Raw genomic sequence first — 25,420 nt, 5'->3', positions numbered from 1 at the left:
ATTTTCTGCTGTCGCTATTTAACGAACCTTTGGTTTGTTGAGTGTTCATGCCTAGCGTAGGCTCCTCAGTTGCTGTGTACATGTACCGTATTTCACGATGACAGCGTTAAAATTCAATGTTTTATCAAAAATGTTTTTGTTAGTTTCCTTCTTCGTAAGTGGTCGAGTGTGAGTTTCTTAAGCGGTTAGTTCCAGAATTGTCAAATACATCTGTTGCCAAAATGAGAGACTAGTCATGTGACTAGTTCACTGTGAAGCTGTCACTTGTCACGTGATTGTTTCATAACACACGCGAAGAAATCGTCACTCCATCAGTGATTATTTAATTTCATTTCCGCGTGTAATCGACACGATAATGTACTCATGCCATTTGTGAGGACAAAAATTGGGGTAAGTTGTTTGTAATTTATCATTCATTTGATGCACCGATTGATCCCTCTTACGTTGAACATCGCAAAATATGTAGAGTTCGAGCAAAGTCGATGCAAGACCGCTTGCCACAAGCGGCTATTGACTTGATTGCAGCGCAACTCGACGATTCACTAAGTGAATATGCACAACGGAGAATTCATAGCGGACATGGCGCCACAGAAGGCCGTGTCAAGGTATTGCATACTTGTCCATTTTTCAGAAGTTACCTGACCAATGTACTTGAATCTTAGCACTAATTGTTTCAAATTCAGAATCTTTGAATTTTAGGACATTAACGTATCTTCTATTGAAGTGTGATCTTAGCACTTCATGATATCTTTGATAAAACACAGCCTGGGTATCTCTGGATTCGATCGAACATTTCAAATTCAGCTAGGGAAGACATCTAACGATCAGAACTAATCAGGTAAATCCCAAAGTGTAAAAAGTTTTGTTCAATGACCGAGTTAAGTAATGTTATAATATTTTTTTTCTGATCTCGACCTCTGAACCCGTGCCTTAGTTCATGTATCGAAGTACTCGCACATACATGCTCATTTTCGTACATCTCACAACACTTACCAACACTTTGTTGGTAAGTGTTGTTTGGTTTATTTGAGTGTTTTAACCGCAAAGCAAAAAAGTCATGCTAATAATTGAAAAGGAGTACGGTTTGAACTCTAGCTTCTCGCCGATGATAAACGAGAGGAAACACAACATCGATAACACAGCGTGTGGGTTTATCAGTTCTTCCTGCCTCGTTGTAATGAACTGTGTGTGAACCTTAAATGCCTGAGGTCATCCTTCCAAGTTTCCAGTCGTCAGCGAGACCCGGATGGCAATATATAGATTCGTACAATAGTAATGGAATACAACAATCTGACTTATATTTCTAATGTTCTATGGGACTGTGAATGACATAATATGCAACACCATATAATGACTCTTTTAGTCGAACATCCTCACTTATTGGCCCCTTTAGAGCGAAATGCGAATATGCGGGTTTTAACCTCTTTACTATGAACATTTTCCAACACAAATGGTTAATGTCAGTAAAGTTTAGACTAGACTTTGAAAATTTGAAACAAGCATTTGCCTTTTTTCTCTTGACCCATTCACATACAAGTCACATAAGAAGTAAAATTCTGGATCAAGTAAATGATGCGTATACTCTGATGAGTGGGGTCAAAAGTAAGTGACCCCTTCCGTCGAGTTATAAAAATTGGTGGACCCTGAACTTCGTGAATCACACGCAACGTAAAGAATATGAAGCCAAAGTTTTCCACGTATGCAGGACGTAAAGCTTTCTATATATTATTGAGACATGCATCTCTAAGAAAATATTAGAAGCGAAAGCTCCTGTATCATTCATCCTATGAATATGAAAGGAAATCGGGTGTTTCACTGACGATAAACTTAGTTAAGGAAACCTTAGACTTCTGAATAAAAACTCTCGAATAAAACAGAGCATCAGGTTTCCTTGTTTTTAGTCAATAATTTCTTCCTTTTGACCTGAATACCTGTTTGTCTCTGAAAAATTAGGTGATTTTTGTGTCGTGACAGTGACATGGTTTGTTCATTTAACCGTTGCGATGATAAGTTTCCGAGCCACCCAAACCACACTAGATCACCAAGTATCACAACAGTTGACGAGACCCTTACAGCGGCCTGCCAGTCGTTATTATAATACTGTGTGAAAAACTGCCTTTTCTAAGAGAGGAAAGCGAAATAAAAGGGAAGACATAGCGCGATACTATTTAAAAGTTTAGACTATAAGAAACATTACACATTGCGGGCTCTTTGTCAGTTTTCGTGGATATGAACTGAAATTCATTTTACACTGCTTACAACAAGACCGTGGTGAGATCTGAGTTCTACGTAGCAGAAACCACGAGAATGTATTAAATGTCACTGGTGGCAAAAAAATTGTGATTCTACGTGCTGTATGTGCCTCGAACATATTTGCAACCGGAGACCCATGTAGCGCCATCGTCCTACCATCACATCTGAACAATTACAGACATGTGACTGGAACATGGATCTATGGTAATAATACACTGCACAATTCGTCTTTCCTTTAATATCCCACGTCTTTCTTTTAGTGTGTTTTTCCCGCCTCTTACCTTCAATATGTCGTTTCTTTAAATGTTCTAAAAAGTTATCTATCTATTTTAATGAAAAATTATTTAATTATATTTCAAACAACCAATCAGGTACAGAATAGCTCTAGTTTCATACTTTAAATCAAGTTGCAGTAAACGACAATAATTTACAAATTAGATGCAAACTTCCAGGCCGTTGCACACTGCCAGCAAAATATGGAGATAACCAGTATTTGCAGTGTCATCCGCCCGTAAAAGTTTGCGAATGTACGTGTCAACATTTGACGAGGATCATCAGCCTTTGATTAGACGCACGTGCTCTGGTGCCGTCAACGCAGCTTCATGCGTATGTATAAGTTGATACAAGTCTGACATATTGCATGAATTATATAAAGAAAGCTAAAGTTACTGGGACCCTAAAATGTATAAGAATACAGCTGCAAGTAGTTTAAAAATATGTACGTTTGGGCCTGATATATGATGCCATACAGGATAGGGCATTCATAACATGCAATGTAATGTAAACTTTCGTGTATAGCAAAATGGGACGTGCGTGCCTGGAAATGTGTTGTTTTGAATTAGTCACAAAAACATCGAGTGTATATCGGAGATAAAGGCATAGTTTTCACACACCGGAAGTAACTGTACACCGTCAGATGAACATTGTGTGGTTGAAAAAAACACACTGTGCATCACAGAAATAGCTTTCAATATTTCCCTGTTTATAACGCAAAACGGGGCGTCAGCAAAAAGCTATTAAACGTCTGAAGAGATATAAAATATTTTTCACACACAAGCAAGTGATAGCAAAGACAGACTGCGCAGACAGCGAAACTTTGATTCAGGACAATATTAAAAAAAATGACTCGAGATGCATTATGATATTAAGAAATTTGGACAAGAACTTGTCAAAAATCTCAGCGATATCTGTTCTTTGCCTTTGACCTCATCATTGACCTGATAATTATAACGAATTGTTGGAGTGCAAAGTAATCTGGCTGATTGCCTACCAGCAACTCAACAATAAACTCTATGTTTTTGTGTCTTTTTGTAGCCTCAAGGATAGTAAGCTTCGGTCATTGAATTTTGTGAGCAAATTTATTCTGCAATTATTTTTAGTCGTGTAAGCGACAAACGACTTCCTTCTGATTTTGTCATCGATTGTGAGAGGAGTCGTTAGCAAAATTTTAGTCAGTTTTCCAAACAATATATTCATAAGGACTGACGTTTTTAATTTCTTCCTCATTAGAATTTCTTCCTCAAAATGCTAATCTACCATTACAGAAAAGATAAACGCGACGACATACTTAAATGTAACGACTATTTCTACTCCATCGTTTTCAAAAACTAAAAAGGCAAACAGCAAACGATTTCTATAGGGCACATACGTTTCCATAACTTTTTCCTCGAAGGATAAAATGCTTTGTTCCCAAAGCGTAAATACTTTTCCATCGCATCTTTTCTACAAAACATCTCAAACATGAGTGATTATTACTTCTCCTTTCAGAGTGTAACGTTATTGGTCTGATTACTTAAATGTGACTTTTTTCTGTATGACAACGATACAGACATGTCTGCAGCGCCGAGCCGGAAAGGCTGCGAGCGGCTCACTTCTACGCATGCGTTACCATTGTTTAGCAAGTTTAAGTAGAGCCATGTTGATCTTGACTGATACCAATGTTGTTAAGGGAAGAATACTGATGATCAACTGTTTTACTGTAGCATGAGCTTTCGAAGACAACAGTCTCCTTCATTAGATGTACTTGCAGGATGGACAGAGAAGCAAGGATACATTTTGACCACAGAGTGACCTCCGTTGCAGTCTATCACAACTTGTGATGTGTCATCGAACGTTTTTTACTTCGGTCAAGATTTGCAACCGATAAAGTCATACATTTACCGTTAAATTACCAGTAAATATAAAACGCATCGATATAGTATAGCAACCATTATGACTTATATCGAGAGTCATCGGCTGAACCAAGGACGCCAGGCTGAGTGAATTGCTGTATCCTGCACTCACATGAGCCTGGAGCAAGCGGTAAACCCAGTACTTGCCCAATTCATGCAATTGGGCGACTCGATCTCGCAACAGAGCAGGTACCTACTTATATACCGTACGCTTATCGTAGCCAATGAGGCCATTAATACCTTTGACTAAGAAAAGTATCGCCCAAAAAATTTTATCACACTTCAAAGTGACAAAAGAGGAACTTCTATGAACAGAAAACCGCCACTTTCAACCAAAATTATATTTCCTATGTTATTCCTCGAGAACTCATGGGTTCAGCCCTCTCATTACAGAAGGTATTGTAAATATGCCGGTTGAGTCCGCTAGATATCTCTAGAGTATGTAAGTCGAAGCCTGGCAACGCTGTAAACTGCTTAAACAGCAGGCTAGGTGTAAAGGAGCGTGAAACTGAAAATAAACTTGGCTACCCGGAAGTAAAATGAATCGAAAATGAATCGGGCTATGTCCATCTGTCAAAGGAAAACCGTGGATATGAAGAGCGCAGTTTTAACCGCTATTGCTATATCTCTGTTTGGAAAGAATTACGAACGAACTCACTGATTCTACGTTCCCGATTAAGATGAATATTCATCTCTGATACTGAAACGCTGTTATGAGATTTTTTCATCTCAAACGATGTACATCAAAACTTATGAATATACATTGAGCATAGATTAACGATTTTGCTTTTCAGGGTATATAATCCAGATCACAGCAGAGATAATATGATGGACACCAGGGGTAGTTTGATGTCAATGTTTACCTTTGCCGCTGTTGCTATGGTGACCATACTATCAACACATGTCACAGCAATTCATCTCGATGTCACCAGGTTGTCCAAAGAAATCAATAAATTAGCGGACAGCGGGCTAGGTGTGCGAGTAATGCAGGTAACGATACGAACATTTATGTAAACCACAACCAATTTAATGAACTACCAAACGTTATCATGGCGGTAACAGTCCCTCTCACAAGTTTTAAAAATGCATAAAGTCCCTTTACAGGCGGTCGAATATCTTCTTTGGGGATTTTCAACTAGTGTATACCTTACATAGGCCTCGAAAGAATATCAAAACACGATAGAAAAACGTTTGCGACATTTGGAAACTCATGAAAACTTTCTCTTTCAAATTCATAGTTTCATTGCAATAATTCTCATCTTTGCTATCAATTGAAATAACGAGTGTAAGCACGTGACCAGAAAAGTCGAAAATTAATGATGACCAATGACCACATTTTACATGACTTTAGTCGAATTACGAGAGAGATATACGCGATTATGTCGATAATTGCAAAAACTACGAGTAATGTTATTCTTAATTGTCTGTCTGTCTGTCTGTCTGTCTGTCTGTCTGTCTGTCTGTCTGTCTCTCTCTCTCTCTCTATCTCTCTCTCAAAATGCCTCTTTCTTTTTGTGTACCTGTCTTTTCTCCAATTAGTACCTACAAAATTAATATCATGCTATAGTTTGTGGATCACGTGCCCTGTCCGTGGATTCACGTGGGAGTACCACGTGACAAAGACCAGAAATCTCCGTAACTTTCTTACGTTTTCACTCTACGTCGAAAGTGTAAAGAAATTATATTAAGAAAATTTCTTACGCAGAATCGCCAGCCAAAATAATGATACCTGCATATGTTCGTTTAATATAATCTTGTATTCCCATATTTCCTCTTAAATTACGCCAAGGATTACTTCAATACGCTGGCCTTTGATGAGACAACGATTGAGGGGAAGAAAGTCATCGAGAGCGTAAGTATTTTATATCTTACTTCTTACTGATCATGTCAACGACAACTGCTACTATCTCTCTTTGTGCTTATAGTACTTGAGAAAGTGAAAGTTCGATGTCAGCGAACACGAGATTCTCACTGTAGAATCAAGCTTTAACTCAGTAAAACATAAATAAAAAATATGTCCCGGACTCTTTGTCGGGAATTTTTTGGGGCTAAATTTATGTCCATTTCTGGACGTTGTGCTTCAACTGTGACTATTTTAACATTCGCAGACAACAGCTGTAAATCTTCGCATATGGAACATGGGCATTAATTTCACTTACGTTTAATTCAGGAGGGAGGTAACGGCTTCCTTGAAATTTCTTTTATCAGCTTCGAAATACTCTTGAGGTGAAGTTAAGATTGCGGGTGTCGTCCCTAAAACTTCTACAAGAATCCGTCGAAGAGTCTTTTAACCAAGAAGAGAAACAGGAAGAATTTGAGTACTGTTGTGACGTCACGTCAGGCCTTGAATATGATAGCAAATTTGGAAAAGAGGTAAATATATTATTCTCTTTACATGTTGAGAAACTTATGAAAGCAATGCTGACGCAAGGTTGAACTTTAATGATTTTGGCACCGCAAATCATTACTAACTCCAAACTGATGAATTACAGCTCCATAGACTGTATCTTTCGGCTAATTTTTCACAACTTTTGTTTTATGGTTTCCGTACACTTTCTGCATTGAATCCCTAAAGCATATCAACACAACCTATGAGTATAATCTCCCGTTGTTATTGTTGAAAATTGTATTCAAGTCCGGACTAGGATTCATTTGTAAAGAACAAACAATGATCGCTACACACATATAAGCTGTGTTGACAAAGAGAATACTCGAAATTACAGCATGACAAACGGATTAGGGTCAAGCATACGGTAGTTGATATACAGAAGAAGAATACTGAAAAACTTGCCACAAGTTACGCTTATGTCCCTTTATGGAAAGTTGCGGAATTGGTATCCTAGTGCCAGTCAAACCTGTTGGTATAGCACACTAGCGAAAGATACGACTCCAATTTCCGAGATTGAGTATTCACAGTAGAAATTTTCTTAGGGACATTGAAATTTTTGTATAATAAATAGTGCAACTTGATTGATATTGTATTTACTATAAGATTGACAAGAGCAGAGCCTGTGTTAGAGTCGCTGAAGACAATCATGAAGACAACCCTCGAAGTTCCTTATCAGAAAACGTCATCAATACCATGAAAGATAACTACAAGAGAATCCCAAGTTTAAAATGGCAGTACTTTGGCGATGAAAGGGGAGTTTTTACAATATATCCAGCAATGCAACGAGCAAGTTGCTCGGATTACGACAACAGAATAAGGTTTGTCGGTGTTTGTTACTTTACTGTGTACATTGAAATACAAAACAGTCACGCTGGCAGCTAATTGCGTCGGCATTCATTCAGGAACAAACACTTAAGCTTTGACTGACGATTTCTTTCAATTCTTTCTTTGGCCGAATGAAAATCGTCGTTTGCATGAATCTCCCGTGCAACTTCATTATTTTTAAAATATAACGAACTTTCATCCTATATCGCCAATCACAAATGTTAATCCCGCATCATCATGGATACGTTGGAAATGCATTATCCTTAATATCCTTAATACTTTCAGTTTGTCTCGGTATTTGGATAATTATTATTGGTATATGACTTTACTTAAATGTAATCATCCAAAGTTTGCCAATATCAGTCGTCGATACATCTAGCTTTCAGTGAACACTGATTAGTCTAATATGTCTGGATGCGTATATCAGTCACGAATATCAGCTAACATTCAAAATTGTGAGTTTTGCGACAGGTAATATTGCCTTCAGATCAAATGTTATCAGTCTTATTCAGATTGAGAAACTTAAAGCCATGTAACAGCATTTTAGTATAGTCTGTTCCAGTCGAACTTGCAGTCGCGTTTACTTTATTGTGCTGTGATGCTCTCATAAAAGTCATTTTATCAATTATCTTAGGTTACATATTTGCATACTTACATAAAAATTATCAATGCTTTGACATTGAGCAACGATGTCATATAATCATTATCTTGTAATGGATAGACCTTGGTATGTGGAGACAGCGACTCCGGAACCCAAGAACTTGGTCATTGTACTTCAGAAGAGCGCGTCAATGAGCGAACGTATCGATGGCGACAAGACACTGATGAAAGTCGCGATTGAAGCCGCTATAACTGTACTGGATACTATGAACCCAAGTGACAGGGTATTTATTTATTTATTTATTTATTTATTTATTTATTTATTTATTTATTTATTTATTTATTTATTTATTTAATTAATTAATTAATTAATTAATTAATTAATTAATTAGTAGTTAATTTATTATTTATTGGCCTATTCACTTGGAAGAATAATTTTCATCGATGCTAAGGCAAAGAAAGAACTAAGGAGGAAATCAAAAAATCAGATGAAAAATAGGAAACTGGATTTTTGTCAAACTTCCAAACAAAAGAATATTTTACTGAGAAATGTGTAATAGCGATATAAGAACATGAAGATATCCAGGAAGACATAAAATCTATACGTGTGTTTATGGTTTTGTTATATTTTATAGCATCGAACTTGTTTTATCACATTTTTTTCAAAGCACTGACTAATTACACGTAATTGCGTAGCGTTTAGACCGGCTATAGAAGGTTATCAACATAATGTGAGATGTTACTTTCATTTCACTACGTTACTCTATCGTTCGATGTGACAAATTGATTTGATCCCTCGACACGGTCATCAACCAGGCTATTTCTTCGGCAAGGTGTACTGTGTGTTTGCAAATGACAACATTGTATTGCAAAGTAACAAAAAAGTCGCAATAAATGTTAAAATTAGACAGGAGACCGTCGGTTGCAAATACAAGGTTGTTTTGGACAGATCATGGCTTGAAATCAAAAAGTTTCGAATACCCATATCCCCAACAACACCTATGCTGTGACATGTAAGGTTATCACGTGATTAGTTATCAAAATCTTGGGTCGATGACTCTCAAAACTAGGAACTCTGATTTTTCTCTGTAGATCGGCGTGATTGCATTTTCTGACGAAGCCGAGACTCTGAGAGGTAGTGTCGGAGACAAAGAAGAAGATCACCTAAACTGTTTTAGTCAACAGTTGGCGAAGGCGACACCCGCTAACATCGATCATTTGAAGCATTTTATTCATTCGCTAACGGGACGAGGTTAGATAACTTTGCAGAAAACATACACCTCTATACATTTACTTGATTTATCACCCTTCGGTAGAAAATATGGCAGTAACTTTGTGCTTGTTGTATATAGGAAATTAGAATATGCTCACCGATCTAGTGCCGATGACGCGTCGACGCCAGTTTGGATGAAAGGTAAACTGTGTGTCACTTATGCGAAGGAAGAACACGTTTATTCTATGCAAAGTTTTTAAACATTTCAGGGTTTGCTGAAGTTTACTACATGTCATAATAATACGCCATCTAATGTGTAAAATTATTTGCGCACATGAAGTGTCCGTAAAATATTTTGAATTATCGATGACAATCTAGGAAACTATGTTGGAACACACTGCTATTTTCTCTTTCAGGTGGTACAAGCTATGTCAAAGCCCTGGAACAGGCGTTTAATTTGCTCGGTGCATGTTCAAATCTTGATGACGATATGACGGAAAGAGGTAACGTCAGTTACTGTAATAATTCATTGGTTGTCGACCATGAAGAGCTAGTTTTATTGCTTTTAATACATTATTTAATCATCCGTCTTTTTTTCACTATACTCTTTTTACGTAAATCTGAATATGTTGACATTTGTGAATTTAACAGCCGTGCATTTGACCATGTAAACTTGCATTAAGTTGAATATACCATCTTCAGCACTGTGTTCTGATCCACTCAGCTACATCTGTACGGTGCAAGAGTCATCGAACACAGTTCTTACTGTTGGGATAAGGTCAGCCTTAATTAAGTAGCATGCGGCATTACACTTTCTCAGGTCACAGAAACAGTTTGCTACATATTCTGTGGGTGACAGTGTTGATAAACAAACCATTCCTATATATGCGAGTAAGTAATCCATTTAAATGGATAAGCTCAACCGATATTCCCTACCCCTTTAAAATGTTCTTGTTGGGTTTTTCCAGACCAGGTCATTTTATTCTTGGCGGATGGGAAGGTAAAACAAGAAGATGAGAGTGAAATAATGGAGACTGTTCGGATGAAGAACGAAGCCATGGAAAACAAAGTTGTTATTTTGACTGTTGGTGTAGGGGAAGGTAATACTTCGATTTTGCTTTATCGCCAAAGCAGCACTAACCAACAAGGCTCTTGCTGTTGACCGTAGTGATATTTTACAGCCAGACTTAGTAAACCTATTAATCTTGCGAAGCTCAAGAAACTGTGAATACGTACTTATTAGCATTGTTAAAGGCTTGACCTGTTAATCTGATGAAAGATAGCACGTTACCATTGTGTTAAAAGCTTTAAGAGAAACTTCCTATGATGTGTGTTTTACCCTAAGAGATGCACGGAGAAAGATAAAAGGAGACAAACCCATAGGCAGACACAGTCAGAGACAGACAAACAGAGATATAGACATACATACATTAGAAAGAATGATTGCAGAAAATGAAGGAGACAAAGGGATGCTCATAATCAACGTTGAAAGATAGTATATCTACTTGTCCCTGAAACTCAAAGAGCAGTGCTTTGCTACTGTTACAGAAGATGAAGAGTCAAGTTTCCTGGAAGACCTGGCAAAGCAAAACTTTGAATCATACGGAGTGGAAGAAGCGAACACAACAATCGGATATATTAAGGTACATGTAAAGGCCTATTGAGAAACATACGACTTTATTCTCATATAACCTTCGGCTTCTCCTCATCAGAATATATCTGTGGTGTATGACCTGATCTCCCTGCTTCATATAGTCAATCACTCTAAACGTTCTCGTACTACAGACAAATCTTCAGAGCTGTGGGTAAGTTATTAAAATCGTATGTAACTTCAATGACGTCATACGAATAACACTGGCTTTCTCATCGCTGTATCTGATGTTATAGGCAATAAAGCAAAGTTATTGATGCATGAAGACAGGCAAAATATTCCAAGTTAAAAGTACCAGCTTGTCACCACAATAAAATCAATTTTTATTGCAGCCAGGTGATTATACTCGGGTTGCAGATTCCGAACACTTACGTCATACCATGGCCAGATATTACAATTTCTTCTCACACGCTGAAAAATTAGGAAACGAGGCAGTCTTTTCAGTTCCGTATCAGCCATCATCTGGAATAGGTATGGTGAACGGATTTCATGTTTCCCCGTCATAATGATGACTTCCCTTCATACGAAAATCAACACAGCTTGAGGTGCAATTGAAAGCTTGTATAGATGCAATCTTCGGGGGATATAAAATGCATTTACAAGGCACATTTTCAAAAAACGTTATGACATTATCCAAAGTCATTTTCACAATTTCATATAGGAAAAAACTGTAATAAACGCATAATGTATTTTTAATTGTATGTTGTTTGTATTTACATTGCCAAACAATAATTATCCACATAACGTATTTCTGAATAATGTAGTGTACTGACCATCGTGGTGAGATTGACAACAAACAACGCATAATACGCATTTGTATTTGCCAGTTTCATGTTGAAGGAAAGCCCTGATATCAACTTAGCAAAGACTGGAAAAACATCGAAAAGCACTTACCTTTACCTGTATGTGCACTTTGCATAGGTTTGATGACAACTGTTGCTCTACCAGTGAAATATAACGGTGAATTGAAAGGTGTTGTTGGTATTGATATCACGCTCCACGATCTTCTTGCTGATATCACCTACTTCAAAGAAAGCGACACCTCTTATGCCTTCATTTATGAAGTCAATACCAAGGCTGAAGGTAAATAAGTAAGCTACCTTTGAAGTTCATTGTGAGTGTAAATGGACAACATATATTACATTTGAAAATCAAACGGTCCTAGTAAATTTGTGATGTCCACAAAGTGAGACATGATTTGTTGTATTGTTCGCTCAGTTCTTCGTGATACACAACTACGAAGGTATGTTAAGGACTGTCAGGATCACAGACATGCTATAGCGTCAGTAAATCGCTCTCTTGCTGACACAATCAATATTACACAGAAATAACCAGTTTTATCTGTAATGTTCTTCTATCTATATTGCTCCGCATATATTACGACAAGAAGTTAAAGACCAACAAACGATGGTGAACGCAAACAAAAGAGTTACTTTCGTTTTACGTTGTTTTAGATTTTAGCATTGATTTTTACTAATGTGTGCCATTAAATATAATTCATAGGGCGGACGTTGTTGCATCCCTTGCTGCCAGCTCCGGTCAACCTTGAAGATGATCCAGTTTTCGTCCATGTGACGGCATTGGAAAGAGAGGGTGAATTTAGAGACATTGTGTTCCTGAACTCTTCCCGGTGGGTGAAATGCTTCCATGAAATGAATGTCTTTGTGGACCTACGGGGAATCATTTTTGCAATGAAAACATAACAACACTAGGGTACATTTATAGACACGTAACAGGTTCTTAGGAGCGGGGTCGTCTTGGGCTGCTATTCAAGGAGAAACGTTTAATGCTTTCGATCAGTAGTTTGTTAACAAGACACAGAGTTAGACAAGCCAACAGAAAGATATAGACTGACAGAGACACCTAGCGATAGGGACAGGCAGAGAGAGAGAGAGAGAGAGAGAGAGAGAGAGAGAGAGAGAGAGAGAGAGAGAGAGAGAGAGATTTGTTTACCGTGCGCCAATACTCAAATTATTAAAGCAAACTTGATCATTTCTCATATTACTACAGACAAAAATCTGGAAACGCTACATTTGCATCAAAGCGATCAATGCCTCGAGGTAATTCTATCAAAGAAGGAGTCTTTGTGACTTCTGTCGAATCCAGTTACTACTGGGAAAAGGTAATACTAAGATTTCTATTGTTTGGTGTATTTACTTGCTTGGATGCTTAACGACGTAAAACTACAGTTAAAATAAAAAGCTAAATTTATGTAACGATGAAGCTTCACATATTAATGTTGGGTATGCTTATTCTAAAATATCGCCAACACGGTGAAAATGTAAAGGCTACTTACTTCAAATGGCTTTTGGTCTTGAAGAATTATTAAGATAAAGAATATCACCGATGAGTTAAAATTTTCTGTCGACTTTAAGTTCACACATCTTTCTCATAATTCACTTTGATGAATAGCGGTATTTCATTCGTTTTGTTGAAAGCGAGAATAGTCAATACGAAATGCTGTCTGGGTATCTAGTAGAGTCAAGAACGCAGACTGAACGGCAAAGTAACAAATCTTTACATTCGCCCTTCCTTCCTTAGGTTGGAAGATCGCCTTACGTAGTGTGCTTTGTTCAAGCCAAGAATGGTAAACAACTTTCCCTGAAACAGAATACAGTACTAGGTAATAATTTCAGTTTTTCAAATTATTTCTCGTCAGATCCAGACTCTCTGTTGTGTTATTGAAACTTCTCTTAGTGATTCCTAATGAGTCAACGGCCACATGAGAATCATAATTCAGTTTTCGGATAGACCGGGAGTAGGGCCTATATGTCGTAATCCTAATCTATAGGGTTCTTTTATGTACGTCAAAGGTATACAGTCACCTGTAATCTAAATATGGCCATATATGGTCAAAGGGGCGTTCCTTGGTAGTCGAACTGCCGATGCGAGGGCGCTGTGTTTAAAAAGCGGCCACCCACTTAAAATCTGTGATTGATTAGATTTACTCTTTCCCTGGTAACTGTGGCAAAATTGGAACAGGTGACAGTATACCTTTAAGAAAACGTTCCCCGATCATTTGACTTTCTTCCCTCCAAATATTTACATACATGTAGTTCTAACACACCTGTGGATCAACATTGCGTATAACTAGTATATCATAATACATGTTTTTAATCAAATTATCACAGTGCTTTATACAAGAAGTCAACCATGGTCAACACTTGTCTCACGCTTAAGTACACTGTTAATTTCATGACCATGTTGTGGTCAATGACCTCGAAACGGAATGGACCCTCTTACTTTCCCTGAGTAAACGAATCGGAAGAAAATGTAGTCAGCAAATAGCCGCATAGCCGATAAAATACAGACTCAAATCAGAGATTACCGCATGCTTTCAAATAATACGCTTGTATTAAATGTGGTATGTCATGTTTTCTTTTATACATAAAAAGGACAAGGTTTCCAATATCACAGGACAGATTTGGTGAAACCGCCAACATCGTGCAATCACTTTAACAGATACGCAAGTACAGGTATGTGATGACGTGACAGGGTCATGACGCTTTGGCGTAGTTCACGATTATATTAAGCTGTACAGAGCTGTGACAAATACTTTACAGTGTCAACAAAATCAAATTCTCACATTATATTATATAATTTCCCTATTCATTTTGCGAGATGAATGTCATAAGTCGAAAAGATAGATATTTTCTTATTTGCTTTGTTATTATGATTTCAAGATTCCTCAGAATATACTAAGTACCTGTCGATGTGAACTCTTAAGTTGTTTTGATTATTGGGTTCCGATCGTGAACTTTGCAAAGCAAGTTATAATATCATTCATGTATTGTTTGCTTGTCGAGAACACCATTACAGCATTAAACGAGCAAGATTCTCTACGTTAATTTCTTGTATTTCAGTGACCTTCATTTTTTCCTAAATAATTATAAAAGTAATGTAGGGAGATACATAAGCAGAAACTATTTCATTCTAATGTGAGTTGTCAATCGTAAAATTTAGCATAGCCACTCTTACTTTTGTCATTTACTTTGATTTCACTCTTTCTACTTTCAGCCCAATCTGCTGTCAAATTTGCCCCGAACGCATTTGAAGATCCTGCCAATTATCTTGAATCGGAAGAAGATGCTGACATCATTCTAGAGTATGCAGATTACATGAACGAAGAAACTGGAAATGGAGCTAATAAATACTTTAAGGTCAGAGGTCAATGGGACATTTAGAGGCATAGTAATTGCTTCGCAGATGTGTACCAATACTTTTTAGGAAAGGAAATAAAATACGGATTTAAATGTATTAAATCTGTACCTTAACCTAGTTTCCATAGATAGTGTTGATGATGATGATGACGATATTGTGTTTCGCTATTGAAGCTGTTTGTAGTTGTTTATATAGTAATTTATTGACGCATCTCTTGACACCCACAATTCTTAATCATACCAAATTTAAAATATTGTCAAATGAAAGGCTTTTCAACTAAATATAGATGTACGGACATATATTTTCGAATTGAGGGCAGATTTGGAAAAAACAGTCCTGTCACGTTTTTCATGAAGAATTCCTCAAACACAGTAAATACTTTGGCAAGACGTGTTACGATCTGAATATATTGTCTTCACAACTTCACTTATTAGGAAGGTATCAAGGCAACTGTGACAGCGACAGCGAAGGTCGATGAGCTCTGGCTGAATGACGACACAGGATACGAAGACTTCACACTGTTCCGTTACATTGGCACAGCAAATGGCGTGTTCCGTGAATTTCCAGGTGTTCGAATGAATAAACTTTATGATCCAACTTCTCGACCATGGTATGTGTTCATGCCATTTGTCTATCAGTCTCTAGAAATATTGTTATTCTTATTGTCATAGGTCCAGGATTCATTTTGTTGGCTTTGACAGTATGTGTATTGTGCAATCGACTTTCACCTTATGATGGTGGTCCTTACATACATCATTTTTTTATTTAAAAGTTTCATGCAAGGCCTAGTACATAAAGATGTTTTGCTCCTGACTTGAATATTTCTCTTAGTACGTTCATTTCCTGCAGTAAGTCATTCATTACCATTTTTATCATTGGGTAATGCCCTGTGAAATTTGTCGTGGAACGAAATAGCTTAAAGCTCGTAAGTGGATTGGCGACATGTGTAAAGAGGAAAGCACATTCGCTGTATGAATAGCAAAGTAGTTCATCCAGTCTTCTTCATATTTTATGAAAGTTCTGTTCTCTTCTAGGTATGCAAGATCTAAAATCAACATGGATGTACTGACTCTGTCAGCACCATACAGAGCAGCAAGTGTCCAAACTGAAGTCATAACCATCAGCAAAGCAATCACTCACAGGTTAGATTATATAATGTTAAGTTATCATAGCCTCAGTAAGGGTCTGTTTACGTACGGCAAATGTTTTCCTACCTCGAGGTGTTCGTAGTCCCTTGTAGAGCTTTAATGATACACGATATGTTTTAGGACATCCTAGCCTACCAAACACATCCCCTTGCTACCCGCTTTATTCGGTGGTCTGCAGTAGAAATACCATAGCGATAGAAAAGTGACGTCGTGACTCAAACTTTTCCGGGTCTACTGTCAAAGATTATTTTTGTCAGTGCGAGGGAGAAATAAAAGTGTGACTGGAATGTAAATGTTATGATGGGGGTGCTTATGAAAACATTTTAAACTAATACTTATGTTGTTTTTTTTCATTTGAAAGCGTTCATATGAACCATAAAACAACGGATGAGGTCATAGCTGTTATGGGAATGGACTTTACATTGAAATATTTCTATAATTTGCTGGCCAGAGTCTACGAAGAGTGTGATGAAGACAGTTATGTGTAAGTTCACTGTTAATTGATTTCCCATCCATCGCTCTATACGGCTATCATTCAGCAGATCTCCCTTAAAAACCAAAATGCCATTTTAAAACTATTTGAACATGATTGGAACTAATTTGGAAATTTTGAAAATACCGATTTAATCTACAAATGTTATCTCATCTGCGTTTCTTGTTTTTATGAGTGATATGCGATATTACAACATTCAGCTATATGGCACCTAACACGTTTGAAAAATTTGAAACATATGAAAATCCAATTATCCCAAGTTCCAATCCTGTTTTCGTTGATTGGTATTCGCATTTGCTGTTTAATTATACTTTGAAAATGACAAATGTGTGATTTATGAACATTGTAAAAGCTTACCCACAATGTTTACTTTTATTGTGAGAACCGAAAATGAGTGCGCACATGTCTAGTGATAGTAATTTCTGCCGCTCGTGGGTCGCAAAAAATAGGTTTTAAAAAGCTTTGAGCCTTCAAACTCTCACAGATAAACAAGTTCAGGTTGAGTACGTGAGTAGGTGAGCCTCAAAAGTAACAGGCCTAAACTTGTGCTCAAACTTTCCTCAGTGAAACTGTAAACCACTTCCTTTCGTATTCAAAATTAAAAGAAAGAATCACAGTGCAAAATCCTTGAGCGTAAATATATTATACTTATAAAAGGGCGATTAAGCAATGAAGAGTTAAAAACACAGTCCAGTCATGCCAGCTTCATTTCATTATTACCAGATTTTATACTAGTATTATTATTTGCTTTTCTTTTCCGTAGCCTAGTTTGTCTCTGAGGAATACACTTGGCAAGAGTGTAAGCGATTAGCACACGTCCCACAGTAATGTGCACATTGACCTGGAAAATCTACGCAATCCAGAGTGACAAACCCAGAGATGACAACAACCTACAATAGTTTCACTTCAAGCCTGCCGCGCAAGAGAGTAAAATAGCTGAGCAAACAGCCTCGAATGAAATTTTGTCAGCTAATTTGTCTCATGTACGGCAGGCTTCAGTCTGTAAAACAGTAACAGAAATTTCCTAGTGACAAACATGTGATGTACGTTGGATATTTGCGTGGATTAACATCATAGCTTTGTTAAATTGACAGCAGGCGGAAAGACACCTGACATATAAATTTTATGAAATATGTCGAATTATCCGTACGGGCCTGCGTTATCTAGAAATGTGCAATAAGATTAAACTTTACTCTTATGATTTTTTGTCATTTCAATTACGGTCATATCCTTTAATTTTCAAATAACAATTTGAGAGTTGATTAGCGGTTTCTTTCACAACCAATGATACGGGCATGCCATATTCACACTATGTCAATAGTCAAATTCACTGCCATGCTTTCTGATGGCTGAATTTTTCTTCCTCAGCTGCTTTGTAATGGATATCAGCGGATACTTGGTGGTGCACAAAGATTTCTATAACTCCGAGGGAGACTCTAATGTTGAAGAATTGCACATTACTGAAAGAGAACCCAGTATCGCCGAAGATCTTATTTCAGAGAGGATATTAAGGAAGAGGACGTGTCTCAACTTCCAAAAGATCAAAGATCAAAATTACTACGTGGTATGTCAAATGAAATGAAGGGTTCATATTAGTCTCGCAGAGAAAATCGGTAAACCAATAAACCAATGTAGTTTGTCCTGAGGGGAGAGAAAAAAAATCTTGTTCATCGGATTTTTTGGACCAAGGTTCACTGAAGCGGCGAGCGAATTTTTTAAAAAAAATGTTTTTTAAGCCTAAGGTAACTGCGGTCCCTCGGACCTTTTTGCCGGGATGCAGACAAGGCAAAAAATCTTTTCCCCTTTAGGCCAACTAGAAATATCTCAGACAAAGATACACTGATACTGCTTATTGAATCCAACACTGTGAATTCAACATTGTGTTGACAGAGCTCAGTGCAGACACGTCGAAATTCTCATTCAGAATCATCACATACTCGCGAAAACCCGACGAAGTGTAGGGCGCCGCCAGCGGCGGTACTAAAGTATTTGCAATGCAGAAGTATGAATTTGCAGAAATAAAAAAATTACAAATCGGGCAAAGTAAAAGCGGCCATTCCGATGAACATTTTTTCTTTCTGGCCTGAGGAGCAAAAGGTCAACTTTAGTTCATAAGCTTTACGCTGCTATGCAAACATCGTACATCACTGTAAATGAGTGAGAATTAGTATGTAGCTTACTAAACCGATTGGATAGGACGTCAGTTGTGTTGAGGATTCCTGTTGAAGATAATCTACTTTTAAATCAAGATCTCACTTTGATAATAAGTTGACAGGTGTATTATGATATAGAAAAAAAATAAAGCAATAAATTAATGTTCTAGAAAGATTGGTGAATTCTTTTAGGACAAACATGAAGACAATCGATCGATTGATCAATTAATCAATCAATTCAAGGCACGTGGTATTTCAAAAATGCAAACCCTCTTTGTGTAAATGGTGCCAAGGCTATTAAGTGTTTAATATCATAATGTCGCTAAAAGAGTCCGAAAACAACATGATCGTAACGTGTACAGTCAATATAATTTGAAAGGTACAGAGTGGTTAAACCAGTAATGTCCCACGTAAGGCTGTACCTTGGTCGCGACTTATAAATGTTAAATAAGTAGAGGCATTATCTGACAATACGATTGGAACTAATTTGGGATGATTGGATGGTGAAGTAATGTCTTTAAAATCTGCAAATGTTAGCTCATCTGGGTTTTTTACATAGCACACTTGTTTTATGAGTAATTTGTAATATTGAGACATTCAGCTATGGGGCACCTAAGATTTTTGAGAGATTTAAAAAACTTTGAATATGAAGATCCCATTATCCCAAAATAGTTCCAATCGTGTTTGACAGAAAATTATGACGTAACGAACTACTTCTGTTGCATGAGCTACATAAACTTCCACTCAGGTAAATTTTTATCAATGTATTTGGATTTTTTATTTATCATAGACCGACACAGAAAATTGGAAAAATGTGAATAAGCTGGACAACGATGAGCCATGTAAACGTTATCAACTTACACATGTTCCCGATACCAATGTTTTTCTCGGTGTCATTGATATTTCTCAGCGTTCAACGATATGCGAAGCAGAGTTCATATGCCCATGCTTCCCTGTGAGTATTTCAACACTTGTTAAGTGTCTAAATGTGCCATTTCATACATACGTACCTTACTGTAACGCCACGGTGTTAATTTCCTCAAATGTATATACAAATGCCAGTTCTTTTTATTGTTATCTATTAGCATTCAATTTCCAGACATCGAGGAAATTCTTTTTTGTAGAAATAACATAATGCACAGTTTTGATGAACTCTTGTTGAATCTATATATTTACTTTATTTGTTCAGGAAAAGTGCTTGACAACGGAGGATGGTGGCAATGAATGTCAGTGTCCGTGTTTGTCTCAGACAGACTATGACCACTGCAATGATAAGTTTACTTTGGAGAGGTGGGTAAAACTCAGAAATGTTTAATGTAACTGACATGAGCTTGCTCAAATTAAACAAGTTTACACACACAAAAAAGGTTTCCTGGAATTCGAATGCTGGTACAAGCTTAGCAAGTCGTTACAGTTGTTTGATTATTTCGTTACCACTGAGCACGTTTTCAATGTCACACATGTACAAGTATACGGATTATCCTATATACATATCATTTTAACGTTACTTTGTCTTTCGATCATATCCATGTTAGCGATGATGCCCCATCATGCACTCCCCCAAGTCCATCGCTGTCACCTGTCACAGATGCACCTGACTCCTATGAGAGTTTACACGTATGTTTCCAAGCAAACTGCGGTAGCCAGCTTTCAGAAAGGTATGTACGTATATACGCATGTCTGTGATTGTATACATATTACAGTGTAATTGGCCATGGGAACAACAACGTTTAATGCCCGGGGGCTTGAGAGTCGCTACTCTAAGACTCAGGCTCGAGGGAAACCATTCTGTTTAGCCGAATATGGCCGTCAATATGCGTTCTGTAACAGAACTCATCCAATTTTCTCACCCAAGAATTGAGAAATTCTCAGCTATCATCACTAGTCTGTAATTTATTCTACTACTGATTGCCTAATCAACGGCCAAAACAAAGGTCACTGCAAGACGTTACTGGTGAAGTACAGTTGAACCAATCAGCAGTGCACGTGGAAAAAAATTACGTCATATGGTAGAATCGTTCTGCAGGCCGCATTTCACCTCGCTTGGTTTAAAAACACAACCGATTCCTTCAAGATGACACGAGTAACACATTTATCGGAGTGATTTTTGAGGAGATGGTTAAATTTGTGATCCAACAAGGTATATGGGAGTGTAGTTTTGAATGTTTTGTGTGAGCGCACGGCCAAATGACAAATCGCATGGTGCGTTTTGAGTGATTCTGTTGCACATCTTATGAGTATTTAGGTTACACTGGCGGGCATATCGACTACGGGATCAATAGATCGATCCGAAAGTCGATCTACTTAGCAGACTATCAAGCTAAGGAGCGCCTGTGGACACTGTCACCCTGTTTATGTATTCTAGAATTAGAGCATGCCTACAGACGGCACTTTCAAACTTACTCTGTCAACAGTTTTTCCGCAGTGTCAATTTATTAACAATTTTGGAAAATATCTTTGCATGTATCAGAGCAAGTAAAAATGATGTCTACCGCGTGACCGTAAATTGACGAATCACAACAGAGAGGTTCGACCAGGTGTTAAAATATCTGATATGATAGGTCTAATAAGCTCTATTGTTCATGTATGTATGTATGTATGTATGTATGTATGTATGTATGTATGTATGTATGTATGTATGTATGTATGTATGTATGTATGTATGTATGTATGTATGTACGTACGTACGTACGTACGTACGTACGTACGTACGTACGTACGTACGTACGTACGTATGTATGTATGTATGTATGTATGTATGTACGTATGTATGTACGTATGTATGTATGTATGTATGTATGTATGTATGTATGTATGTATGTATGTATGTATGTATGTATGTATGTATGTATGTATGTATGTATGTATGTATGTATGTAAATGTTGTTGTTTCTTTGCATGTCTTTGTTCATATACGAGTTCTTTTCTTTACATTCTAGTGACTGTTATGCACTGATAAGTTGCACTTGGACTGATGCTGGAGGGTGCGTCGCCGCAGTAACCGTAGACTCTTCAGGTGAGAATCAACAATTGACTGGGCAGTACAAGTTGAAATGGAATATAACCATACGTATCATGAAATGTCAGTAAATACGGGAGGTCTCAGATAAGTTTATCAAATCCATTAATAGAAAATAAATAATATTTAGTGTAAGGCACATTCAGCAAGCCTCTTGTGAACTCAGATTGCTGTAACCTGACGATTAAGTTATTCCCCACTTATCACGTCATTCTTCCTTTCAATAATAAAAAAATACATTTGTTCACTCTTAGGACAAAATGTGACAACCGTGGTCATAATAGTTATAGTGATCGTCGTAATACTTGCAGTCATGACCTTGATCGTGGTTGTGATTGTCATCGCACTGAAGAGGACCCGGTCAAACTCAGCAATACAGTTTTACGTATCCAGGCAAACCCCAGATGTCGTACAACCGCAGTACCAGACGAAACCCGCTAATGAGATGACCGACATCTGTGGAACCCCAAGTGCTCCTCCGAAACCAGAGTCTATTTATACAGAAGCAGTCGATCTCACTCCGCAGTTGCCCCGCCAAAACATATACCAGAGACAAATTGAGACTACCCAGATACCCGAACAACAACAACAACAACAACAACAACAAGAAACAACAACTAACTAGAACTACACTACATTACGATCATATGACCGTAAAGAACAGAAAAAATACAAAAGTCGTTTGCTTACAGATTCTCCATGCCTTATTTCCTGTCACTAAAAGTTGTCTGTATATTCTGACATGATAGTATATCCGTAACTTCAACTATTTGCTAACATTTTTGTATTATGATATCTGTTCTCTAACTAAGTATAATTTCGTACCGTGCCTTTTACACAATATGGAATAATAGTTAAAATAATTATTAGATAAAACAATAATTAAAAATTAATACGGAAACCAGACTTTCTCATAAAACGTCATCAAAGTATACGAGACGGCTTTTTAACTTTTCAATGTATATAGCGAGACGCTGACAGAATTTTGAAACTTCTTGTGATGAGCTTCCTTCGAAAAAAAAAACACTGTGGCGATGACACGCTTGCATACTAATACCAATGTCTTCCTATGAGAATGGTTGATAAAGTGTTTGCGGAAGAGTTAGATGCTATTTGTCACCATGGACCAGTAAAGTCATTGCTATTCATACTATAGAGACTGGTTATTTGCTGCTGTGTCACAGTGTATTAAATGTTACATAGCTAGTATTACCATCATTGGACATGGTGTATGCATCATGAGAGAAGCCGATTACTAGAAAAATAAAATACATATTCCTGAGCAGCAACCTATACAGTGATCAAACATCTGATAACCAATAGAAATCATATAACATTATGTAATGAATTACTTATACAGATTTTGTAAGTTTATCAATTTGACAATTTGTGTACCGCTCCAAGACCTACAACTAATGACGTCTCCTCTTAGATATGTGTAATTCGTGACATTTATACGGGAAATGGATTGTGCAAAAGCATTGTATCTAGTCCTTAAGTTTGTCTGAATTTTTTTCAGCGATTAATTAGTAAATTGAAATACCCATATATTGCTGATCGAACGTATTATATCATTTCCCAGGAAGATCTAATTAATATAATATGTAGAGATCTGCACGAGTTACTCCATCATTTTCGCTTGGACTGTTAGAGATACATGTACCTTCTGTAGAATCCCAATTGACTGTTTACAGTGCATATAAATAATTCAGATTCACAACAGAGTGAAAATTGAAATCGCTATGAGCCAAACTTCAATGCCACGTGTTATGATAGCTTCAGTATATCACGCATTCCACAAGGTTTTTACGAAATTTGAATAATGAGTAATTGCGGCTCTTCAATTGCATCCTTACTATGATATTCTACGTCACCGAGTAAACATCATGTCATTTAGGCAGCAATAAGGCCAGAAAGAAACTAATTCGATGGTTGTAAAACATTCCGTGAAGTGTGGGACATAATGTGTTGATTTTTGTATCAAAACTGTAGCGTGAGTAACAATCTTCTTTTGTGACGTCTTATTCAGGACAAGTGCACTTAAATTTATTGCTCCATTATGTTTTATAGGATTCTTTACATAACACCAGCTCATGTATTTTGGTTTCGCTCATTTCTTGTTTTTGCCGCATCATCCAAGTCAAATTCGATTCTTAGAGGAAAAGAATAAAATATCTTGCAGCACGGGTGCACCGTTACCTTTTAAATCAAACGTTAACGTTAAATGACTCGGCAAAAACTAAATGAGCGAAACCAAAACTGGATGAGCAGGTTTATATATTAACATCCTGGATGATAGGCACTTTAAACCATGTCTTAAAATGAAACAACACAATGTTACTTGTAAGCTGTGATGATACCCGAGGAAGCATATTTCATCGTAAGGCATTTTAATAACGTCATTTCCAAGGGGATAAAGAAAATCTAATTCAATGGCTCTATTGATAAATCTTAGTGAAGGCACCCTTATAGAATTATCCGCCCCAATGCCATTGACGTTACCAAAGTATCTGTAGAGAAATTCAAACCTTCTCTAATATTATCGATCAGTGTAGCGGTAGCTATCAAGCCGTTTTGAATCAACATTGTATGATAAGTTAAAAGAGAAGCTAGCAAGCCTGGCCTTTCGATGTATTTCAATGTTCCGACGAAAACCGTCACAAGCAAAATATGCATGCATGATAAAGGAGTTATTAAATGAAGTTTGGTCGATATCGCGCCATATTCCCGTGATATCGCATTTTGGACTATTTACTGCTAATTACATAACAGTTGGCGTTATTATAAATGCACAGTTTGAAAGTTCTTTATAAGTGTGTACCGTGCCACCGTAAAATTGACAGTAGAGCCGAAAGCTTGAGTTCAATTCTTTCAGTCACAACCTGCAGCACATAAGGTCACCGTTCATGGTAGTTGAAAAGGTTAGTAAAGCTGAAAGAACTTTATACAATGCGCAGAGTTATTTGATGCGTTGTCGCAGATCAAAGTAAATGATGTCCAATGGGAAAGATTAGAGTAAATAATGTAAAAATAGACTTGGATCAAATATGACAACAAACATGAAGAGCGTAGTGTCGGATTAACCTTAACAAGCTTTCTCACAAGTTCTTGTAAGTCTTTTGTCTTGCACTCGTAATTAAAATTACCATCGATTGAAGACGCGCAGTATCATCCCTAAGTGTTCTTTATTAGTGGTAGCTGTAGTCTTTTGTCCTTTGCTGAAAACACCTGATACGAATTTACAGGTAGTATTCTTTTTTCTAGAAACAGCATTTGCAAACATCACTGAACATGAACAAAATACGCGTGATTCAAGCAGTTACACTGTAGAAAAAGGAAAATAT

The 25,420-nt window shown here is 37.2% G+C and overlaps 1 protein-coding gene across 2 annotated transcripts; it reads left to right on the top strand.

Moving 5' to 3' along the window:
* On the top strand, positions 1 to 25,241 carry LOC139144716 (VWFA and cache domain-containing protein 1-like). 2 transcript variants are annotated; one of them, XR_011554840.1, is made up of 27 exons: positions 1 to 390; positions 5,219 to 5,414; positions 6,214 to 6,276; positions 6,633 to 6,797; positions 7,417 to 7,631; positions 8,360 to 8,522; positions 9,331 to 9,490; positions 9,868 to 9,954; positions 10,420 to 10,551; positions 11,000 to 11,094; positions 11,435 to 11,573; positions 12,024 to 12,185; positions 12,606 to 12,732; positions 13,113 to 13,224; positions 13,644 to 13,725; positions 14,498 to 14,578; positions 15,120 to 15,262; positions 15,698 to 15,873; positions 16,298 to 16,405; positions 16,773 to 16,895; positions 18,273 to 18,468; positions 19,848 to 20,012; positions 20,247 to 20,347; positions 20,593 to 20,715; positions 21,997 to 22,073; positions 22,331 to 24,663; positions 24,767 to 25,241. XR_011554840.1 is itself a non-coding variant. In XM_070715440.1 (26 exons), the coding sequence occupies exons 2-26, from the start codon at positions 5,250 to 5,252 to the stop codon at positions 22,699 to 22,701; spliced, it is 3,531 nt and encodes a 1,176-aa protein (XP_070571541.1). In that variant the 5' UTR covers positions 1 to 390; positions 5,219 to 5,249; the 3' UTR covers positions 22,702 to 25,241. The 2 variants fall into 2 exon arrangements, 1 of the variants encoding a protein (XP_070571541.1); XM_070715440.1 differs by having other exon boundaries at positions 22,331 to 25,241.
* The last annotated feature ends 179 nt before the right edge of the window (positions 25,242 to 25,420 follow it).

This window comes from Ptychodera flava, chromosome 12 (assembly GCF_041260155.1).
Source record: "Ptychodera flava strain L36383 chromosome 12, AS_Pfla_20210202, whole genome shotgun sequence".
Lineage (NCBI taxonomy): Eukaryota > Metazoa > Hemichordata > Enteropneusta > Ptychoderidae > Ptychodera > Ptychodera flava.
This window is presented reverse-complemented; position numbering and strand designations above follow the sequence as displayed.

Excerpts from the sequence above, each read along its gene's own strand:
- LOC139144716 (XM_070715440.1), top strand. The coding sequence starts at position 5,250 with ATGATGGACACCAGGGGTAGTTTGATGTCAATGTTTACCTTTGCCGCT. Across the intron at positions 6,798-7,416 it reads ATAGCAAATTTGGAAAAGAG|ATTGACAAGAGCAGAGCCTG; the intron begins GTAAATATATTA and ends ATTTACTATAAG. Across the intron at positions 16,896-18,272 it reads TGTGATGAAGACAGTTATGT|CTGCTTTGTAATGGATATCA; the intron begins GTAAGTTCACTG and ends TTTCTTCCTCAG.